Here is a 21,238-nt window from a genome sequence, read left to right as displayed (position 1 = left end):
AAAAGCAATTTTAACAATTTGTCTAATATTGTGTTAAATAATTTTCAAATATGGTGATGTTCCTTGTCGTCAGCATCTTTGTGTATTACCACAGACTGATATGAATCCAAATTTCCACTTACAAAGGTACCATTAGCAGGGGCATCACTGGAGTTATTTATGAGTTCGAAACACACACTGGGATACATATTGATGTTGCTCTTGTCACACCATTTCTGTTACCCTCAATGGCAGCTGACAAGACATACATTTTTGAAAAATTTCCAAGAAAAACCTCCTCATGGATCTGGGAGGAGCAGAGGGCTCCCTCCCCACCACCAACCACCACCCCATGGTTCTGTAATCATCATAGTTGCCTCCTTCTGCCTTTAGTTCACTCAAATTTCAGTAGCTTCTTCCTGGGACTTACCTTTAATAGTTGGAATGTGCATACTAGCTATAAACATGTACCAAGCATTAGTAGCGCTCACTTGAAAGATAACAAGGGAATAAACTAATGGTACTAATTCTATCGGGGGGTCACAGAAAGTTACAATATCAGCCCATCATATTGGAGGAGAAAGTGAGGTCTGCAGATGCTGGAGATCAGAGCTGAAAATGTGTTGCTGGAAAAGCGCAGCAGGTCAGGCACTTTCCTCATTCCTGAAGAAGGGCTTATGCCCGAAACGTCGATTGTCCTGTTCCCTGGATGCTGCCTGACCTGCTGCGCTTTTCCAGCAACACATTTTCAGTCCATCATATTGACTTGTGGTGTCCAATGAGTGCCATTACTCTAAGCTTCCTCCATTTTTTTAAATCTTTGAAGGATACATCCACATCCCTTTTGAAATTTATTATTAAATTTGCTTGCAACATCTTTTCAGTTCATAGAATCATGGAATCCCTACAGTATGGAAGTAGATCATTTGGCTCATTGAGTCTACACCAGCCTTCCAAAGAGCATCCCACCCAGACCCACTGCACAAACATATCCCTGTAACCCTGAATTTCCCATGGCTAAACTACCTAGCCTGCATATTCTAGAATACTATGGGTAATTTAGTATGGCCAATCCACTTAACCTGCACATCTTTGGACTGTGGGGAAAACCCAGAGCACCCTGGGGAAATCCATGTAGACACAGGGAGAATATGCAAACTCCAATCGTCTGATGGTGGAATGGAACTTGGGACCCTGGAGCTTTGAGGCTGCAGTGCTAATTGTGCATAATAATTCTGACCATAACATAATTCTCCTGATTCTTGCCTCTGATTCTTCTTCCAATTGGCTTAAATCTGTAACTTCTGTTTAGCAATCATTGATGGGATGTGAGCATCTCTGGCACGGCCAGCATTTATTACACTCCTGAATAAGAGGATGAACTACCTTCCCTAATTGCTGTAGTCCAGTTGATGTAGATTCACCCACAGCTCTTTTAGAAATGGAGCTCCAGCGGTGGAGAAATGGTGATGGAGTTCCAAGTCAGGATGGTGCATGACTTGGAGGGGAACTTCCAGATAGTGGTGCTCCCATGCAGCTGTTTCCCTTGCCCTTCTTGGTGGTAGGGCTGGTGGATTTGATAAGTACTGTTGAAAGAGACTTGGTAGTTGCTGCAGAACATATTATAGTACAGATTGTGCATCAGTGGAGGCACTGAATGGTGAAGGTTGTGGATGGAGTGCCAATCAAGCAGGCTGCTTTGAACTAGATGGCGGTAAGCATTCTTCATGTTTTGGGGTTCACACTCTTCCTTGGTCATTGGTGACAGGACATTGAGGGATCGTTAGCTTCTATGCTGCAAGAGATATTTATGTGATGCAAAATGATCATTCAATTTATGAAATCTTGTCTGCATCCTCATAGTGACATCTACCATGGACTTAATCCAATTCATTTAAATTAATAAAATCCTTTTGATAGTTAAGGAAAAAATTCAATTGAACAATCAATGCGTTCAAGGGGAAACAACAACAACAGCTTATATTTGTATAGCATCTTTATCATACTGAAACATCCGAAAAAGTGATTCACAGGAGCATTACAAGATGAAATATGAAAACATACGAAGAACACAATACAGATGATGATATTTGGTCAGGTGACCAACATTTTGGTAAAAGGAGGAAAACACTGTAGAAAGGAGAAATATATAGGAAGTGAATTCCAGAACTTCGGGGCTTAGGCAACTGAAAGTGTGGCCACCAATGCTGGAGTTATTAAAGTCGGACATGCATGACAGACCAGAATTGGACGAGCACGGATATCTTGATGGTTTTTGTGGAAATGAAAGAAGTAGGGAGGAACAAGTCCAGCAGGGATTTGAAATAAAAATGAGAATTTTAATATCAAGATAATGCTCGATCTGGAGCCAACATGGATCAATGATCACAGGGGTAACAGGAGAAGAGGATTTGCTATGAATTAATATAGAGGCAGCAGAACTTTGGATGCCTTCATTTTGGAGGGAGACCAGCTCGGAGTGCAATGGAATAGTTAAGTCCAGAGGTAACGAAGGAACGAATGAGGATTTCAGCAGCAGATAAGTTCTGGGAGGGTTGAAGTAGGACAATGTTATAGAATGGGACAGATCCCGACCAGTGTTTGACTTGATGTCATATATCGTCCGCAGAGTAAGTTAAAGTTTCCTACAGGTTTCCCAATAGACCTTTTAATTTTAAATTGCCTTTAATATTTGCTCGACTAAACAATGCATATTTTTGTTATCTTCCATGTCTTTTACCTCCTACAAAGACTAATGTTTCTTACATTCTATGTTATTTAAACATAACCAAATCACTACTTTAACTTGTTACCTATTATTAGACTTTGTGAGAAACATAATTCCCTTCCTGCATCTGCACTGTTCCTGATTGAACTTTACAGGTCTTAAAAGATTTTAGAGTCACAGTGAGTAGAATACTTGTAATCAATATTTCATATTCCTTCATTACTACCCAAAATTGCTATGAAATTGGGATTAGCAAGTGACCATTACAAATCATACTTCAAAAGTAGGATTATGCAATCTGCCAAGATTCATCTTCATATTTATTTTACAAGTGTTAGGCAGGAAAATTGCAAAGGACATACCTGAATTCTACAACTTGTGAATTGTCGAACTGTGTAGACAACTTTGAACTTGAATACACATTTTTTATCTGTGACCAATAGAACAGAAAGTCATCTTATAATCTGTAGGATTTTGTGAATCTGACACACAAATACTGACAGGAGGTTGAGATATTTAGAAAATTTTGTATTCATTCAACTCTGATATCCTTGCTCACATTTTCTTGTTATTTTAAAGATGAGTCATGCTATATTTCGCATTCACAAACATACTTCTGCAGTAAATGTTATATTTGAATTATTATGACTTTAGAATGTGGTTATCCTTAACTCCAGCCAATTCTGTTCACCTCACCATAGTCAGGAAAATGACTGAGGAATTGATTTTGACATAGAAAAATTTAAATAGAGACAAAGGTAAACAGAAAAAGAGACAAATTAAAAAGGGAATGAGGGATGATAGTTAAATAAATAGATTTCTCTCCCTAAAGGACATTAGTAAACAAGAGTTTTTTTTTAATGATAGTCAACAGTGTTTACATTAGATTAGTTTTTTATTCCAGATATGTATTGAATTGAAATTCACCATCTGCTGTGTTGGGATTCAAAGCCATATTCCCAGAACATTAGCTTGAGGCTCTGATTTAATAGTCTCATGACCTTATGAATGGTCATCATTGTCGTGCGTGCCCATCATTATAGGAAACTACCGACCCATGTTTTCGGGGTGGAGAACATAGGGGTGACATAATGGCGGATGTTATCAAAACATGATTATTCCACTGCTTATCTCATGCCTAGATGGTCCCACATCTATCAGGCCATATGCACATAGGACCCAAGATCTTCTCGGATGAAACTAATCGTTATGCCACTGCTTGTGGGTCCCAGTGGGATTCTGGTAGTTTTAGTTGCTTACGCCAGCACTGGCAGGTTGGCATCACCCATTGCCTCATGGCTATTGGGAAAAGAAATGGATTGTGCATCATGATAATTGACATAATTTATGGGCAAAAACATATGACCTATTAATTATCCCAGTTTTTGTTTCACATTGTAAATACCTGCAATTATCAATCAACATAAGATCTTAAACTTCAGAACCTACACACAAGAAAATGAAAAATAAGCAGCATACATTAATTATTATTATTTAAGTTTGTGGCACGGCTGAAATACTATTCTATTTTGATTGAGGACTTCATTAAACTTGTGCCATGTCCAAATTCCTCCTGGAACATTTCTAGGTGAAGAAGTAGTTGATGTCGAAATTAAGAGTCTGATAGGATACTGAATTTTGTGTATTACAAAATCACAGAAGTGTGACTCATGATGTCTGTCCAAATGAGTATTATGATCTATTGCCTTTGTCCTGCATTTTTGTAAACTCTTTCTATTCAAATAATCATCTAATGCTTTCCTGAATTCTTCAATTGAAACTGCCTCCATCACAATTCCATGCTGTGCATTACAGATTCAAGATGTGAACATATTTTTCCCTATTCACCCCCTCATGATTTTGAACACTTCTATCAGATCTCCTCTTAGTTTTCTTCTCTCCAAGAATAGTATTGACTTCTCCAATCTTCACCATGAGACAGCACAGTGGCTCAGTGATTAGCACTGCTGCCTCATAATGCTAGGGATCTGGGTTTGACTCCAGACTCAGGTGACTGTGTGGAGTTTGCAAATTCTCCCCGTGTCTGTGTGGGTTTCCTCCAATTGCTCCAGTTTCCTCCCATAATCCAAAGGATGTACAGCTGAGATGAATTGGCCAAGCTAAATTACCCATAGTGCCCAGGAAGGTATCGGTTAGGTGCATTAGTCAGGGGTAAATGTAGAGTAATAGGGTAGGGGAATGGGCTTGGGTGGGATACTCTTTGGAGCGTTGATGTGGACTTGTTGGACTGAAGAGCCTATTTGCACAGTGTAGGGATTATATAACTGACGTTGCTCATTCCTGGAACCATTCTTGTAAACCTCCTTTGCACTCTTTCCATGTGTTCACATCCTTTCTATATTTTGCTGTCTAATATAGGAAATAATATTCCAGTTAATGTCCAACTAGTGTCTTGTACAAATTTAGCAAAACAATCTTGCTGCTGTACTCTATGCCTCTGTTAATAAATTCCAGGGTATTATATAATTTATTAATTACTTGATCCACCCATCTTGTGACCTTCAGAGCACCCATGTCCCTCTGCTCCTGCACCCTTATTTGTAGATCTAGAATTGTACTATATATTTTATATTTTCTATAATGTTCCTCCTACCAAAGCACATCATCCCTCACTTCTCCATTTTAAACTTTATCTGCTCACTCAGCAAACCTCTTTTGGAGTTCTACACAGTCTTTCGCATAATTTACAATACTTCCAGGTCTTTTGTCACCCACAAACTTTGAATTTCTTCCTGCACAATAAGATCTGGATGATTAATATATGTTAGGAAAAGCAAGGGTACCAACACTGACCCCTGGTGACCTTCGCTACTAAACTTCATCGAGCCTAAGAATATCCATTGACCATTTCTCTCTGTTTCCTATTACACTGCAAAATTATGTTGCTATTGTCACTTTTTTTCCACTAGTTATAATGTTTCCCTCAAATCTGTTGTATTGCACTGGTGTTGAATGCTTTTTGAAGGTCATAAAAACAGGAAGTGCTGGCAAAAAGCAGCAGAGATCAAATCTACAAAGAAAAACAAGTTTTACATTTGAGTCCGATATGACTCTTTGGATTCTGAAAAAGAGTTATTGGACTTGAAACACTATCTTTGTTTCCCTCTTCACAAATACTGTGTCTTGCCAGCAGTCCATCTCACTTTTAGGCTTGTATTATGTCACGCCATCCGATAAAAGTGAAAGTAGTTAATCTAATATATGTAACTTCTCTAAAATTACATTAAGGAATCTTAAATGTCCCGATAGACCGTTAAAGATGGTCAAGCTGTGGAACGCAATTTAATAAAGATCTTTCTCCCCTAAGATTCAAGACTCAGGCAAGAACTAGGCTTTAATCAATGCATAAACTTATGAATAAGGTGCTGGAGTTGGCCATTTGACCCCTTGAGCCAGCTCTCCACTTTGATAAGTTCATGGCTGATCTAATTCCACTCAATTCCACTTGCATTCCTGCCATCTAAATACTTTGACTCCTTTTTCAAACAAGAATCTGTTGAACTTGGCCTTAAAAATGATCAATGACTGCTCCTCTTTGGGGAAGATAGTTCCACAGACCGGTGACACTCAGAAAAGAATTCTCCATTTCTTATTTTTTTAAAAATACAAAATCCTAGCAGGACTTACACACTTAACGATAAGGTCCTAGGGAGTGTTGCTGAACAGAGACCTTGGAGTGCAGGTTCATAGCTCCTTGAAAGTAGAGTCACAAGTAGATAGGATAGTGAAGAGTGTGTTTGGTATGCTCTCCTTTATTGGTCAGAGTATTGAGTACAGGAGTTGGGAGTTCATGTTGTGGCTGTACAGGACATTGGTTAGGCCCCTGTTGGAATATTGTGTGCAATTCTGATCTCCTTCCTATTGGAAAGATGTTGTGAAACTTGAAAGGATTCAGAAAAGATTTCAAGGATGTTGCCAGGGTTGGAGGATTTGAGCTATGGGGAGAGGTTGAATAAAGTTGTTTTCCCTGGAGCATTGGAGGCTGAGGGGAGACCTTATAGAGGTTTATAAAACCATGAGGGGCACAGACAAGGTAAATAGACAAGGTCTTTTTCCTGGAGTGGGGGAGTCCAGAACTAGAGAGCATAAGTTTAGGGTGAGAGGGGAAAGATATAAAAGAGACCTAAGGGGCAACTTTTTCACGCAGAAGATGATGCGTGTATAGAATGAGCTGCCAAAGGAAGTGGTGGAGGCTAGTACAATTGCAACATTTAAAAGGCACCTGGATGGGTATTTGAATAGGTAGGATTTGGAGGGATATGGGCTTGGTGCTGGCAGGTGGGACTAGATTGGGTTGGGATGTCTGGTTGGCACGGATGAGTTGGACCGAAGGGTCTGTTTCCGTGTTGTACATCTCTATGGCTATGACTCTAAAAATGTGACATCTATTTCTGGCCTCTCCCTTAAGAGGAAACATCTACTCAGCAATCATGCTGTCAGATTCCCTCAGACTCTGAGAAGTTTCAAAACATATCCCCCCTCAGATCAGATAAGTGAACCATTGGAACTCTCATAATCAAGAGGAAAATATCAAATAACTACTACCCCAGGTAAAAATGAATCAGATTGTACTTTAATTATTAGTAAGTGCTCCATCTCATGATTGAGGACTGAAAGCATCCTGTGAAATGCCTACAGCAAGTTTTCTTACTAATTATTGAAAACTCACATCAATATTTTGACTTACTGTATACTTCAATAATATTATTGAATGTCATAGAATTCCTACCGTGTGGAAACATGCAATTTGGCCCAACAAGTTCACACTGCCCCTCTTCGGGAATCCCACCCAGACTAACTCCCCCTGACCCTGTCCCTGTCACTCTGCATTTCCTGCAGCTAATCTAGCCTGCACATCCCTGAACATCATGGACAATTTAGTAAGGCTAATCCACCTAACCTGCACATCTTTGAACTGTGGACGAAACAAAAGCATCCAGAGGAAATCCATGTAGACGCAGGGAGAATGTGCAAACTCCACATAGTCACCAGAGAGTGGAATTGTACCTGAGTCCCTGGCACAGTCAGGCAGCAGTGCTAACCACTGAGCCCCATCTCTCACTTGAGGTTTTAAGCACATTGTAAGTTGCATTCCCAGTGATATAACAATCTAATACATTGATTCGTTTTCAACTTCTGCTTGTAAAATGGCCTGGATAAAAGTAGTGAGAAGAGGTGACTGAATTGGAATCTGTGCTTTAGATCTTCACTGATTCAACTTTAAACTATCACCTCAGATTTTAAAAAGAATTAAATGGTCAAAAAATAAAACTTCAGCAGAAGTCTAGCAGAGTATGCAGATGCTCTGCACCAGTAAAAGAGAAAAAGTTCTGCAGGGTACAGCTTTTCACTGTGTCTCTGTACATGTGACAATAAGTTCAATTCATTCATTCATTCAAAAATTGACACCTCAATCGGAGGTCCGGATGTTGGCAGAACTGAAAAAAAAAACCCAAGTTCCAAGGCCCATTATTTTTCTCCTGCATTAGGGTGCCATTTGAATGTTTATAATCGGATAAGTTTGACTGCTGGAAGTCGAAGTTTCTGAAACTCTGACTTGGCTTGGGCAGGCAGACGGCTACATGACATCGTTTGTCATTGGGCTGCACATATAATGGTGAGATAGTGATTGGATTAAAGTAGTACCTATAGACTTGGCTGTCTGAGGAAATTATAAAAAGAGGTTTTCCCTCAGCAGAGAGTAGAAATATTCGGCCAGAGGAGGTTTGAGATCACATTGCAAATGAAACTCTTGTGGAAGGATTTCCTGGCAGATGGACCCCAACTTCTGCAGATCAGATTAACCGGTGTATTGCATATCTGGGTATGGTTATTTGGTGTCATCACATGGAGATCACATTTGTAACCAAAGCATGAAGATAATGCATTTTGATGATAATGCCCAGAGAAGCTTTTACTTATACAAAGTAAAATATAACCACTTTCACCCATACAGCTAATCACTTTGAATCATTTGAGAGGGACACGGTTAAAGGATTAATGGTTTGACATCGCCGAATGACAAAATGACATGACGGTTGGAGAAAAAATGACATTCAAGAGAACAAATTAACTCTTACTTCTATTTGAATTTCATTCGCTAATTGTGAGAATCCAGTGGAACCAGTCATTGACAAGGCATCATTGTAATTAATGTTTAATATTCTGAAATCTCCTGTAAAGAAGCTATCACTTGAAGTGGAAGCTGCAGTTTGAAAATAAAAGAAGCACAAGTTATCGCAGTTGCTTTATTGTAATGTGAATCTGAACCATAAGTCAGCAAAATATATGGTATGGCATTAAAAACAAGACAATGCTCTCTGTAAGGACCCATACGAAGACTACACTTTAATTCACCTTAAGGAATCCAAATAAGGAATCAAAATCCTTTCTTCCAACAAACTCCTTGTCTCTCTCAATTTAATTATCTATTTACTTTTCCATTGATTGATAGATACATTTATCAATTTCTACCAAATTAAATTTCAGATTTGAATTAAAACATAGTAACAAGTTATTTCAGAGATTCCTAATACATTACAATTTACCAATTGACTACTACATTAACTGGCAAACACATTTCTTACATTGTGTCAGAAGAACTCCTAAAACAATAGCCACAACTCCTGCCACAATCAGAATAGTGAAAATAACCACCAAGATGAGGATCAGAAGCCTTTTGGATGGTTTCATTTCAAACGACTAAAGGTTGCAGGTTTACTGGCAACCTTCAGTTTCTCTGTGAAGAAGAAAAAAATAGTTAGCTTGTTTTGCTTTCTGTCAGGTTAAGTAAAAACTGACAAAAAAGCTTAAAATCTCAAGTGAGAGAAGGGGCTTAGTCACAGCACCAGGGACTCAGGATATGGTTATTGCTAGCAAGGTCAGCATTTGTTGCCTTTGAGATAGTGACGGTGAGCTAACTTCTTGTACTGCTACATTCTTTCTGTTGAAAGTACATCTGTAATATTGTTTGGAAGGGAATTTCACAATTTTGAAGCAGCAATAGTAGAGGAATGGCGACAATTTCCCATTCATGTTTCTGGGTCTGAAAAGAATCTGCAAGTAACGAAATTCACAAGCTCTTCTCCTTCTGGTTTGGTAGAGGTTGTGAGATTGGGAGGTACTATTGAAGGAGTTTTGTCAAATTAATGCCGTACATTTTGTATGAGGTGCGTAGTGCTGCCACTGAAATGACATAATATAGAAGGCTGTCTTACTAAACTATAGTAGGTCTAAAATAGCTTGCTTTAACATATTGTTCGAGGATCATATCTCAAATGCACTCCATTACTCATTCTTCATACACCTTTTGGTCTGCCCATCTACGTGAAGATAATAATCCCCTATAATTATTACATTATTCTTCTTATATTTTCAGTTAGTTTGCTGATTTATACTTTGTCCAACACTCTGCCTTGTGTGTAGGCTAGTAAACGTCTCCTACTAGATTTTCTGTTATTTGTTATTTTCTAGTTGTACATTTTCAGTTTGATATGCTAATTTTGTGAGTTAAGTCCTTTTATCACCAATGTCTTTATCTCAACATTTACTCGCAAAATTGCCCCACCCACTTTTCCATTTCGTCAATCTTTTCCAAATTTACCCTTGAATATCTAGTTCTTACAATCACATCTCAGTAACAAATAGTATATCAAGTTCAGTTACCTCCTTGTTCTGTACCATTCATTCATCCATCTTGTTACAAATGCCACACATGTTCAATAATAACGTTTTACCATTTTTCTGACACCATTTGTCGTGTTTTATTTGTGGCCTTTTGGAACATTTGGATATCAATAACAGAAGGCAATCCTAACAATGGGATGTGTCCAATGTTCTTTATTAAGCAAAGTACACGACAAAATACTGGAGAAAGTCTCGGCCATTCAACTCTTACATTCATAAGTAAGACAGTCCGCGTGGACTTTTCCAAGGATCAGACTGAAGAAAGTGGTCAGTCAGTGATCACACGCCCTCCTCCGGAGCTACCTAAGTGAGCTCTGAAACAAGATTTCTTATATCCCTTTTCCATACAAACAAGCTGTGCATTCAAACTTTGATACCGTCCAGTTTCCAGTGAATGATCAATTTGATCACAGGCAAATATCACAAGTGTATTATGTTTTTTTCAGGGCTGGTTTGATCAATCATCCCATTAGATCTTGCTTGCTTTCCCAGAAAAGAGGCTTGTCTCTTAAATGTAACAAACTTAGCCTTATCCTGCTGATGCTGTTGGCATCTTTCTGTCATGCAATCAACCACATGATATTGACACATCACAATTCAGTGATCAAATCAGATAAGTAGTGACATCTAACTCATTGTGCCTACGATCCTAACCTTTCAGGGTTACTGTGACAGTTCAATCCCTTACTGCTGAGTTACAACACTTAATTAAATATATACACTTTCTTTCAGACATAGAAACATTAAAACCAGTGATCTTTTTCATCATTAGATCATCATCAGGTTTCATATATTTTCCTTCACTTTCATTTCATCTAACTCAGCTCATTTTAGGTCAATATCTACAAATCTGATTGGTTTTGGTGTGCAATACTCTCTTTCCCAGAGCAAGTAGTATTAATATCCCATAAATTGAAACCTCCATCTTCCACATCATACATTTAACCACACATTTAAATCTGTTGTCCCCAATGCCAATTCAGTTTAAAACTATTCCCACAGATGCTAGAATGGTTGAAAACCAAAGAATGACTAAAAATAGAGCAGAACTTTTCACTAGTCTGAAACAGTAACAGGAAAAACAATAGCAGGAACTTGATGGGAATTGAAATACCCAACAAAAAAACTTCATGTGACTAATAAGTTATGACGTATATACTTGAGCACACATAGCAATGTTATAAACAGTTTTAAATATCCAAGAAATAAATATACATAGCTGACCTTTGATGTAAAATTGAACCAAAATCATCAATTGTAAAGATTCATAATTTCTAAGCTGAGGAAAAGCAGAAAATATTCTAATTTTAAAATGGTCAATATAAGGCATGTTGCTTCCAAAATAAGAAAAAAATGTAAACAGGTATAAAATTTTCCATTTCTATTTATGATTACGTAGAAACTACAATATAGATTGTTCAGCCCAAACCTGACCAGCTGTATTCCTGATCCAATGAATCTCATTGTTTCAGGCTTCTTTACTCCTCTTAACTTCAACCAGCTTTTCAACATGTTCTTAAATATTGACCTGGTCTCTGCTTCAGTCACATACCTATCCTTTCTACAAATTCACCCCTCCATGTTAAAGAAAAAAAGCATTTTTCAACTTTGGTCTTTATGTTTATTTTAAACCATACATTTATTTTCTTTCTTCCAAATTCTTCAGTCAATGGAAACAATTTATTACTACCTTGTTTTCTCATTCTTTCAGAATTTTATATGAAGTACATTTTCTTTTTAGAAGCATGTAATTAAAGCATATCAAAAGATAATGAAGAACAACTAGCAAGTGCAATAAAATACAATCTTACCTTTCACTATGTCGAGCTGAGGATAGAAGTGGTGCGGATATTTTGAACTCTATTAATGAGTGCTTCCTTTTAGACAGCTGAGGAGACTTTAAGAGCAAATGACTGAGCCAACCACAAAGAACAAGTTAAACTTGTTCTGCAAAATTCAAACAATCTCTGACCAGTTTATGGTGAGGCAATCATCAAGAAGGTGTTTTCTTTTTTATTGTGTTAGGTTTGTGTTTAAATACTTTGAGCTAAGAGCATAAAATCTTGATTCCTCTTGTCTACTTGGTGCATTGTGATTTTAAAGAATTATGTCAAGTTTCACCACCCATAATGAACAAAGATTCTACTCTCAGAAAGGTAGGGGTTATACAAGATCAGCCAGGTACATACTGCATTTTATAATTGAATACCAAACATTGATTTTGCAAAAACAATGCATGACGAATCTAAAAGCCAAGGAAAAAGCACCTGACCATAAACAACACTGTGCCTTTATCAGATGAATTCTATTTTTATTTTTGTGTGTATTGGTGATCAGAAGGAACTAAAAATGTTTCATTATGTCATACCTAAGCATAACCAAAATTGTCCAATTCTTCCTGTAGCTTTCAGGTATCAGTAGAATTCCTCAAACTGTATGTTAACTCACAGGAATTATGGTATTAATTTCGCTGTTGCGCAGAGGGACTGGAGAATAACAAAGTGGTCCAAAAGTAGGCATGAGAGTAAAATAGTTACTGCATTCAATATTTACTTCTTCCTCACCTTCACGAGAAAAGTCAGTTATATCAACCCTTCCATAATTGGAGTATCTTTAATGACTTCAGGTAAAACTCCAAGTAGGTTAAGAAGTGCTTGAAACAGAAATCCCAGGACCAGTCTTTGCCCATTTAACAGGAAGCATTGGATGGGGTCCTGAGAACTGAACTGTCATTGTGTGGAATCAATGATTGCTGATGAAATCCTGTTAAAATAGCAACAAACAAATATTGGGCCAAATATTACCTTTTTTTTTTAAAAAAGGGGAGAGTTGCCCTGAGGTTTCCTTTTACAGAAAATGTCACCATGAAGCCTAATGAGATTTCTTGTCACATCTTAGCAAATGTGTCTCATTAACTGCTGATAAAAGGTGGAGCTGGAGAAAGCACAGAAGGTCAAGCAGCATCAGAGGAGAAGGGCAGTCGGTGTCTTATAAACTACATTTGGCATCCCTTATGTCAAATTCTAGCTCAATCTTACCAAAATAACTCACCGAGCACCAGATATCCGCCAAAAAACTGTCAGCCCCCTCTTGACTAAACCATCTTTGGCAGGCAAGTGTTTGCAGTCTGATGTGTTCAGATGAAATGTAATCACCATTACCAATTCCAGGAGGTGCGTGCCCACTACCCTGGCAGCTGACATAACTGGAGCAGTCTTGTGTACCTGGTGCATTTGAGGGTCCAAGTGCCTAACAAAGCTGTTTCCTGGTGGACAAGGGTTATCCATTGCGACCATGAACAGGCAGGGACTAAAGGGATGTGGGCCATATGCAGGCAAATGGGATTAGTTTAGAATAACAATATGGTCAGATGAGACAAGATGGGCTGAAGAGCCTGTTCCTGTGCTGTACTGTTTTTTATTCTATGTCTCAATACACCATTGCATAAACCCTTGACTGATGTGAAAGATAGATACAATGCTATCCATGTCTCAGCCAAGGCTGTGGTAGAGCAAATGATGGGGCTGCTACAGAAGTGGTTCTGATACTTGGACTGATCTAGGGGTGCCTCCAGTATACTCTGTGCTGAGTGTGCTGCAACACCCTGGCATGCTGCGCTTTGCACAACTGGAGCAGGCAATGAGGTGGTGTCCTTAATGCAGAGGAACTTGAGGAAAGGTCTTCTAAGGATGAGGATGGTGATATTGAGGAGGAGGAAGCTGGCATTGTTCATGACAGAGATCAGCTGTGATGGGTACTACATGCCAGAGAGTGTCTTTGACATCTACTTCCAGTAGATGAGTGCTGGGTGCAGCAGACAATTTTGACTGATCCATTTTTTGATCATGTTTATGAGAGCTGGTTGGCATTGTGACGATAAAGTTCACCGTCTGCTAGTATCGTGTTTGTTGCCATTTCCTTTCTGGAAATAAAAGCTCATGTTTGGAATTGTCCAATTGCTTGCCAGTATATGATGGTCCCCTACTAATAAACATAAGATACTGGTCTATAGAGGACATTAGAAATAAAGCAGCATTGACTCAGTGGATGTTCAGACATGAGGTAGCTACAGGCAGGTAAAGTGTGTGGCATGAAAACAGCACAGAAAGTGAAAGAATGGGGTTCTACGTGTTGAGAGTGACACTCTGTTGGCATGGCAAACACGTGTAGTGTGACCTTATGGCTGCTCTCCTATGACATTGATAGTGTGGGGCAGTGCCGGATTGCCAACACTTTCCTAGGTATGCAGTAGTCTTTCAAAGATGGTGTGGGTGCAAGGGATGCCAGTCTCTCAGGGGATATCAACTGTACGGTGAGCTGTTATGTGAATGGAGGGTGGTAAAATGGGGCAGTCAATGGATGTAAGAGACAGTACGGGGATGGGGTAGATAATTAATGTGGTGAATAAACTTCAGTGCAACTAGGGCTTAGCCAAAAAAATTATAAAGTTCAGCCCATAGTGTGAGGAAGCTTGTTAGGACTCACAGAGAGAACCCCTCCTAGAAACCCTCGAAATTGCCAATTTCTGGTAAGAATCAGGCCTTTTGCAAAGGTTTGATTGAGACTTTTAAAGTAATGAAAGAATTAAATTCAAATTCATGTACAGAAGCTGTTCAAATGAGAAGGATCAGGACACATGAATATTCAAGTTATTTTGCAAATTATTTTAGGTTTCTGGAAGTACTTTCTTTTGTAGAAAACTTTCAATCTCTGGAACAGTAATCATTATGTGTATGAGAACTTCAATAAGAAATGAATTCCTGTTCATGGTCAACAAGACCACACATCCATTTGGTTTAATTCAGGGATTTGACCGGAATCTCCCGTAATATTTTCTAAAATGGCCAAAACTTTTATTTTGTTTTCCTTATCTCTTATAGGAAGCTGTGTGATTATGACATTGTTAAAAATCACACAACAGCAGGTTATAGTCCAACAGGTTTAATTGGAAGCACACTAGTTTTTGGAGCATGGACTATAACCTGGTGTTGTATGATTTTTAACTTTGTACACCCCAGTCCAACACCGGCATCTCCAAATCATGATTATGACATGGTATTGTTTGGGCTGCCCTTGACTGAGCTGCACTAAATGGCTGAAGGCTGCACATGGCAAAATCAGCAAAAATGGCTGACAACAGTCTTAGAGAGCTTGGGAAATATTTGCTTAATGTAGCCTGCACAAGCCAGAACAATCATCACTCTTTAGCCTTAAGGAAATAGAACTGAGTTAGAATATGCAGCTGCAGTTGCTTACACTTAGGACATAGATAAGAACATTTCACACATCTAATTGGCGAGTCTCTCTTGAATTATTTAAATCAGTCACAATACTAATAGTAGATTTTAGTTAAGATCCTTAAAAGTAATTATAGATATAGATTCTGAAGAAGTTACAGATTCACCTGTATAACAAAAAAAAATCACTAAAACCATTACAGGAAAAGATTCAAATAAAATTTAAAGACAAACCAGTCTTCAACAGTAAAAACAACTCTATTTCATTTCAGGAAAAATGCAGAAACTTGCAGACATTGGAATGTGGATTGAATGAACACCCAAGGATAAAGAGAGAAAGGAATTGGTCACAACTCATTAGCTAAATAATTCCAAATGAGGTATAACCCTATAACTTTGTTGGAACTGATATTTTAACCAGGAGTAAAGATCAATATTCTTTTGTATTTCCTGTAAAGAAGTTAATAAGAAAATGTATTTACAGAATCTTATATGGATTAATGCAGTTTTTGAGCAAAGGAAAATGTAATTCTGCAAATACAAATTCACCCCACAAACTTATATGTGTAAGTTTGTGGGGTGAATTTGTACTTGCAGAATTACATTTTCCTTTGCTCAAAAACTGCATTAATTCATATAAGATTCTGTAAATACATTTTTTTTTAGATAAGAATCAGCCTAAACATTATGGCACAGACAGCCTCACACAGGGCAGCTCACAACCTTAAATGCATGACCTGGGCCGACCTGACACCAATTGTTAAAGTTCACTTGAGAATGTAAGTTTTCAATGTTCTGCGATTTACATATGGAAGAACTGAAACCAACATGTTCATTCTAAAAGATGAGAGACTTAACAAACAATCTAAGTCTTTTTCGATATATAATTTCAGTTACATTACACTGTAAACCTTTGCTACAAATTTTGTGTCTTACGATCTTATACTCCACAACCACCTGATGAAGGAGCAGCGCTCCGAAAGCTAGTGCTTCCAAATAAACCTGTTGGACTATAACCTGGTGTTGTGTGATTTTTAAACTTTGTACACCCCAGTCCAACACCAGCATCTCCAAATCATATCTCTAGACTGACATTGTGAGATCTGCTGCATATTTCCAGCATTTTGTTTATATTTCAGATTTTCAATATTCACTCAGCACCTTACTTTACTAAGGTAATGAATGTCTTTGGACAATCAACCAGCTCTCTAACATTAGGCTGTATATTACTGGACACAGTGTAAAGCTCCAGTTGTTCTACCACGATCATGAAGATTTCTGATGTTGACTCACTACTTTACGTTTCTAAGATTGATAGTCCTCAGGTTTGTGTGGGCAACATTGCTAATTCATGCTAAATTATACTTTAGATCTATGTCCACCTGAAAAATGGGAATCCAGAAAAAGAGAAACACAATCTTAAGGTATTTAGGAATGAAATCAACAAATACATTTTTCAGCGAGAGGTTAGTGCAAGTTTTCAACTCCCTTCTGCTCAGCCTGAGAAAACTGGGCTAAGGTTGAGCCATAATCTAGTTAAATGTTGGAACATACTTGAGAGAAGGAATGTTTTATTCCTGTATCCATGAAGTGAAGATGTCAAGTAATATCTTAGAGTAGGTCGTTACATGTAACATACAGGGCAGTCACACCAGCAGTTTGAATCCATGGTAAGTCTAATATCTATGCCACTGCATCACATGATTGTATTTATTCAACACAAAGTTCTGACACACAGTATAGGATATTAATTTACTTCATGGCTGTACTTTTGATGTTATGGACATTTATAGCATTTGAGTGTTTCTTGATGCATAAAACTTTCAAGAAAAACATCAAATTCTGCACACTTGTGAATCATCAATAAATAATCTACAGATACTGTATTTTAGAGGATTCTAAAATCAAGTAATAGAAAACAGTTGTGGATAAATGGTTGTTATCCATTATACCTTCTTTAATAAGGAAAAATCCCTTCAGAAACTTAGTTTTTATTTATTCAGTTTGGGCACAAAGGGGTAATATTGACTTCTCACGTTGGTCAAAGTGGGCGAGATAATATTGACCACCTAATTAGACTCCTTTCCTGGTTTTCCATATTCCTTTTTCATTTTATGTAACCAGCAGCTAATTTGATTTGACCCAAAGTCAAAAGGATCCCATCCAAATATTCTTCAAATCAAAAATATAACAGCTTGGAGCCAGGCCCAGGTCTGATAGCAGGTATTTGATCTGAAGTATTAAATCTGTGTTTCTCCCAGCTACTGCTTAATCAGCTGAGTAATTTCAGTATTTTTGGCTTTATTCAGAATCCCTCGATCATGGTGTCAGGGACATTCATGGCCTGCATAACTTCTGCCGGTTCACTAAATTGAAACACAAATCTGCTGTAAATCACCATGAAGAAATGTGTCTTTAAAAACTATTTTACTAAAGCAGGAAATAATAATCAGAATATTTTTCACTTAAACTGATTGAGCATTCATGGAGCTTTTCTGATTTATGATGAATTTTGCATGAAGCAACATATTCAGCTGGGGTCCCTGGACCATGATTCTATCAGCCCCATGTACTGTTCAACTGTATTTATATTACGAGTTCTGCTCCTGGATCATATTCATGAACCAATAATGGAATTGAATGTCTACTGCTATCAGATGATGCTGCCTTCTTCTCACTCTCCTGCTCTGAAAACAAATGGGATGAATGGAGCCACTCCATTTGTGGCTTTTTTGACGTCATTGTTCATTCAGTGGTTACATCTTGGGAAATAGCTCCCTCTACAATCCAGTTTCCTGCTCCACCCAGTCTCTAAGAGCTGTAACACGAGTATACACTCCAGGAATATTCGGTTTCGCACAGTCAATACCAAAGCTCACGATCCCAGCTAGAAACCAAGTATTATTGGATCTCCGACAGACCAGCGGACCTCCTGAATCACCCTGGAATAAAGGAGAGTACACAATAATTATAATTCTGTAATGTGATGTTCACCTATTGCATAATAAAATAGCATGTGCTTCTGTTAGCAATAGGACACTCATCAGCAATATGGATACAGGAAGGAGATGCCTTGCATGCACAAAATAGTTTTCAGGACATTTATGTCCTCTCTTGTGACATTTCAAATTCCTTGGACCAAACTAATTGGTACCAGCAGTAGCTATCTAGATTTAAGCCTGCATCATGAATTCCTCATCAGTCACTGACCCCCAGACACAGGTGTAAGCTGCGAGAGGAGAGGAACAAAACAAGATTTGGAGGAAAGCACTAGAGGAAACAGAAAGCCAAGGTAAAGAAGACACAAAGCAAAATATTTCACAAAAAAAGAGAATCAAAGAACAAAATAATATTAGTATGAAAATAAGCATGTGTAATACATATAAGGATAATATAATATCTTAGGCAGGGTGTGCGACGAAAATAAAGAAAGCAGGAAAAAAACTCAAGCAATGAATTAGGAGAGCAAAAGGGGACCCTTGAAATGACCTTGGTAATAGGCTTAAAGAGAATCCCAAGGCATTCTATACATACATTAAAACCAAGGGGGTAACTAGGGAAAAGGTAGGACTACTCAAGGAAAGAATTTGTTCTTGGAGCCGAGGATGTGGTTGAGCTCCTAAATGAATGCTTTGTGTCAGTATTCATGCAGGGAAAGGATATGGAGGATAGTGAGATTAGTGTGAAGTGTACTAATACAGCTAAGGCATTTTGAGGTCAAGAAAGAAGTGGTGCTCGGTCTCGTGAAGAGCATTAAAGGTGGATAAGTCCCCTGTGCCCAATGGTATCTATCCCAGATTATTGAGAGAGGCAAGAGAAGAGATTGTTGGAGCCTTGACCAAGATCTTTGTATCCTCACTAGCCATTGGAGAGGTTCCAGAGGACTGGCGAGTAGCTAACGTTGTTCCTCTGTTCAAGAAGGGAAATAAGGTTAATCCAGAATACTATAGAGCAGTGAGTCTCACATCGGTGGTTGAGAAGCTATTGGAGAGAATCCTTAGGGATAGAATTTATACGTATTTGGAAAAGCATGGCCTAATTAGGGACAGTCAGCATGGCTTTGTATGGGGCAGGTCATGTCCTACCAACCCATTTGAATTTTTTTGAGGAGGTGACGAAGGTGATCAATGAGGGTAGAGTAGTGGGTGTTGTCTACACGGATTTTAGTAAGGCTTTTGACAAGGTTCCTCATGATAGGGTCATGCAGAAGATTAAGATGCATAGGATCCATAGTGACTTGGCCACATGGATTCAGAATTAGCTTGCCCATAGAAGCCAGAAGGTAGAAGTGGAAGGGTGTTTTTCTGGCTGCAGTCTATGACTGGCAGTGTTCAGCAGGGATCCGTACTGGGACCTCTGCTGTTTGTGATATGTATAATTGACTTCGATGAAAATGTATATGGGTGGGTTAGTAGGTCTGCAGATGATACAAAGGCCAGTGGAGTTGCGGATAGTGAAGGCTATCAAAGGATATAGGTCAGTTGCAGATATGGGTGGAGAAATGGCAGATGGAGTTTAATCTAGGGAAGTGTGAGGTGCTGCACTTTGGGAGATAAAATGTTAAGGGAAAGTATACAGGTAATGGCAGGATCTTCAACAGCATTGATGAACTGGGGGATCTTGGAGTTCAAGTCCATAGCTCCTTGACAGTGGCCACGCAATTAGATAGGGTGGCAAAGAAGGCACATCCCATGCTTGCTTTTATTGGTTGGGGAATTGAGTACAAGAATCAGTATGTCATGTTGTGGCTTCACAAAACATTGGTTAGGTAAAAACAATGACTGCAGATGCTGGAAACCAGAGTCTAGATTAGAGTGGTGCTGGAAAAAGAGCCTTTCACATCCAAAGTTTTATCTGCACATTCACCAGTATCATTTATTGTATCCGTTGCTCCCGATGCGGTCTCCTCTACACTGGGGAGACTGGACACCTCCTAGCAGAGTGCTTTAGGGAACATTTCTGGGCCACCCGCATCAATCAACCAAACTGCCCTGTGGCCCAACATTTCAACTCTCCCTCCCACTCTGCCGAGGACAGAGAGGTCCTGGGCCTCCTTCACCACTGCTCCCTCACCACCAGACGCCTGGAGGAAGAACGCCTCATCTTTCGCCTCGAAACACTTCAACCCCAGGGCATCAATGTGGACATCAACAGTTTCATCATTTCCCCTTCCCCCACCTCACCCCAGTTCCAAACTTCCAGCTCAGCACTGTCCTCATGACTTGTCCTACCTGCCTATCTTCTTTTCCACCTATTCACTCCCCACCCCCCCTAAACTATCACGTTCATCCCCTCCCCCACTCACCTATTGTACTCTATGCTACTTTCTCCCCACCCTCACCCTCCTCTCATTTATCGCTCCACCCTTCAGGCTCTCTGCCTGTATTCCTGATGAAGGGCTTTTGCCCGAAATGCGATTTTACTGCTCCTCGGATGCTGCCAAAACATTGGTTAGGCCACACAAAGTACTGTGTTCAAGTCTGGTTGCTACATTACAGGAAGCATGTGGGGGCTTTGGAGAGGGTACAGAAGAATTTTACCAGGATGCTACCTGAATTAGAGGGTATGAGCTATGAGGAGTGGCAGA

General features: G+C 38.9%; 1 protein-coding gene across 1 annotated transcript in view; it reads right to left on the bottom strand.

Moving 5' to 3' along the window:
- Nucleotides 1-21,238, bottom strand: part of LOC122558334 (transmembrane protease serine 9-like) — an 80,923-nt gene that overhangs the window by 32,005 nt on the left and 27,680 nt on the right. Inside the window, exons 7-11 of the mRNA XM_043706789.1 lie at nucleotides 18,436-18,593; nucleotides 13,466-13,541; nucleotides 9,316-9,430; nucleotides 8,809-8,933; nucleotides 3,070-3,137 (exon numbers count right to left, since the gene is read on the bottom strand). Coding sequence (XP_043562724.1) covers nucleotides 3,070-3,137; nucleotides 8,809-8,933; nucleotides 9,316-9,430; nucleotides 13,466-13,541; nucleotides 18,436-18,593 — 542 coding nt within the window. The remainder of the gene's footprint in view (nucleotides 1-3,069; nucleotides 3,138-8,808; nucleotides 8,934-9,315; nucleotides 9,431-13,465; nucleotides 13,542-18,435; nucleotides 18,594-21,238) is intronic.

The sequence above is a fragment of the Chiloscyllium plagiosum genome, chromosome 2, assembly GCF_004010195.1.
Source record: "Chiloscyllium plagiosum isolate BGI_BamShark_2017 chromosome 2, ASM401019v2, whole genome shotgun sequence".
In the NCBI taxonomy this organism is placed as follows: Eukaryota; Metazoa; Chordata; class Chondrichthyes; order Orectolobiformes; family Hemiscylliidae; genus Chiloscyllium; species Chiloscyllium plagiosum.
The sequence above is the reverse complement of the archived record's forward strand: the minus strand, read 5'-3'. Positions and strand labels throughout refer to the sequence as shown.